Source organism: Cebus imitator, unplaced genomic scaffold (assembly GCF_001604975.1).
Source record: "Cebus imitator isolate Cc_AM_T3 unplaced genomic scaffold, Cebus_imitator-1.0 Scaffold581, whole genome shotgun sequence".
Taxonomy (NCBI): domain Eukaryota; kingdom Metazoa; phylum Chordata; class Mammalia; order Primates; family Cebidae; genus Cebus; species Cebus imitator.
Window position 1 is genome coordinate 300,235 of NW_016107896.1, and position 1,500 is coordinate 301,734.

Here is a 1,500-nt window from a genome sequence, read left to right on the forward strand (position 1 = left end):
TGGTAGAGACGGGGTTTCACCATGTTGACCAGGATGGTCTCGATCTCTTGACCTCGTGATCCACCCGCCTCGGCCTCCCAAAGTGCTGGGATTACAGGCTTGAGCCACCGCGCCCCGCCGGTTTTCAAAATTATGCAGATATTTGTGTCCCCAAAACAAAAAAAAGTCAGGTTGTGCCTCTTATATGCATGAAGAGGACTTTGGCTCTCACTGTGAACTTGAAGGAAGATCACTGAAGAGAAAAATAGAATCCTTAGAGAATTTAAAAGTGTAAGACACAAGATGCCGCTCTGTGAGAGCAAAAGAAAAAAAAGGCTCAGGCTTTCCAGAAACTACTTCCTTTGGAACACAGCTTCCCAAATCACATTTTAAGGACTGGCTTTTCCTTTGACCTTTCGTTTGTGTCATCTGTTGTATCCACTATCTCACCTACCTGGGGTTTTGGCTACCATCTCACGTCTCTTCATATTCCAGGGTTCTTTTTTTTGCTCCAGACAGGTGATCAGATATGGCTTACAGACAGCAATACCTGTTATATTGAAAATAAGTAACATGAATCTTAGTCATATTCTCCAATTACCAACCTAGTAATGTACTCAGTAAAGAGGACATAAATACTAATCTATAGCATAAATTTCTAAACATTTAGAAAATATTTTAAATTTGTAGGTTTTAAATTTTACCATCTGGTACTATTGAATCAAAAATTGGTGCTGGGAATTAGCTTTTAAGGGGTGGGTAACAATATTTCACGGCACTAAATTTCTGGAATTATCACTAATCTAGAGTGAAAGATACAGATTAGCTCAGGAATGTGAGAAGTTCAGGTCAAAATGAAACATCTTGAAGGAATGATTTCGTGCAAAAAGACATCTCAAAGATTTTTGGTTGAGAGCAGTGGGTCACACCTGTAATCCCAGCACTTTGGGAGGCCGAGGCGGGCGAATCACGAGGCCAGCAAATCCAGACCATCCTGGCTAACACGGTGAAATGTCTCCACTAAAAATACAAAAAATTAGCAGGGTGTGGTGGCACATGCCTGTAAGTCCCAGCTACTCGAAAGGCTGAGGCAGGAGAATCACTTGAACCCTGGAGACGGAGGTTACAGTGAGCTGAGATTGCACCACTGCACTCCAGCCTGGGTGACAGAGCAAGACTACATTTCTAAATAAATAAATCTCAAACATTTTCTTGAAAACAGGAATCTGAATTACCAGAAAACATTCTACAAAAATAAAAAAATAAAATAAAACCTTAAGTGTATCTTAGGAATTGTGAATTGAAGTTATCCTCACCCAGGAAGACCAGGTTTCTGTAGTTCTCTAACAACACATGCCTATATAAATCCCGCTGTGCGTTGTCCAAGCATTGCCACTCCTCCAGAGAGAATTCTATGGCCACATCTTTAAATGTCAATGGTTCCTGAAAAACACAAACACACTCACATTTACCAAGTGGCCATTAGCTGGTACTGGATTTTTAAAAAAATGTATAGGATAA

At 40.5% G+C, this 1,500-nt stretch overlaps 1 protein-coding gene across 4 annotated transcripts in view; it reads right to left on the minus strand.

Moving 5' to 3' along the window:
- Positions 1–1,500, minus strand: part of LOC108294465 (zinc finger protein 107-like) — a 40,957-nt gene that overhangs the window by 19,152 nt on the left and 20,305 nt on the right. For all 4 annotated transcript variants that reach the window (XM_037734187.1, XM_037734186.1, XM_037734185.1 and 1 more), the window contains exons 2-3: positions 1,296–1,422; positions 434–529 (exon numbers count right to left, since the gene is read on the minus strand). In XM_037734187.1, the coding sequence (XP_037590115.1) occupies positions 434–529; positions 1,296–1,422 (223 nt within the window). The remainder of the gene's footprint in view (positions 1–433; positions 530–1,295; positions 1,423–1,500) is intronic.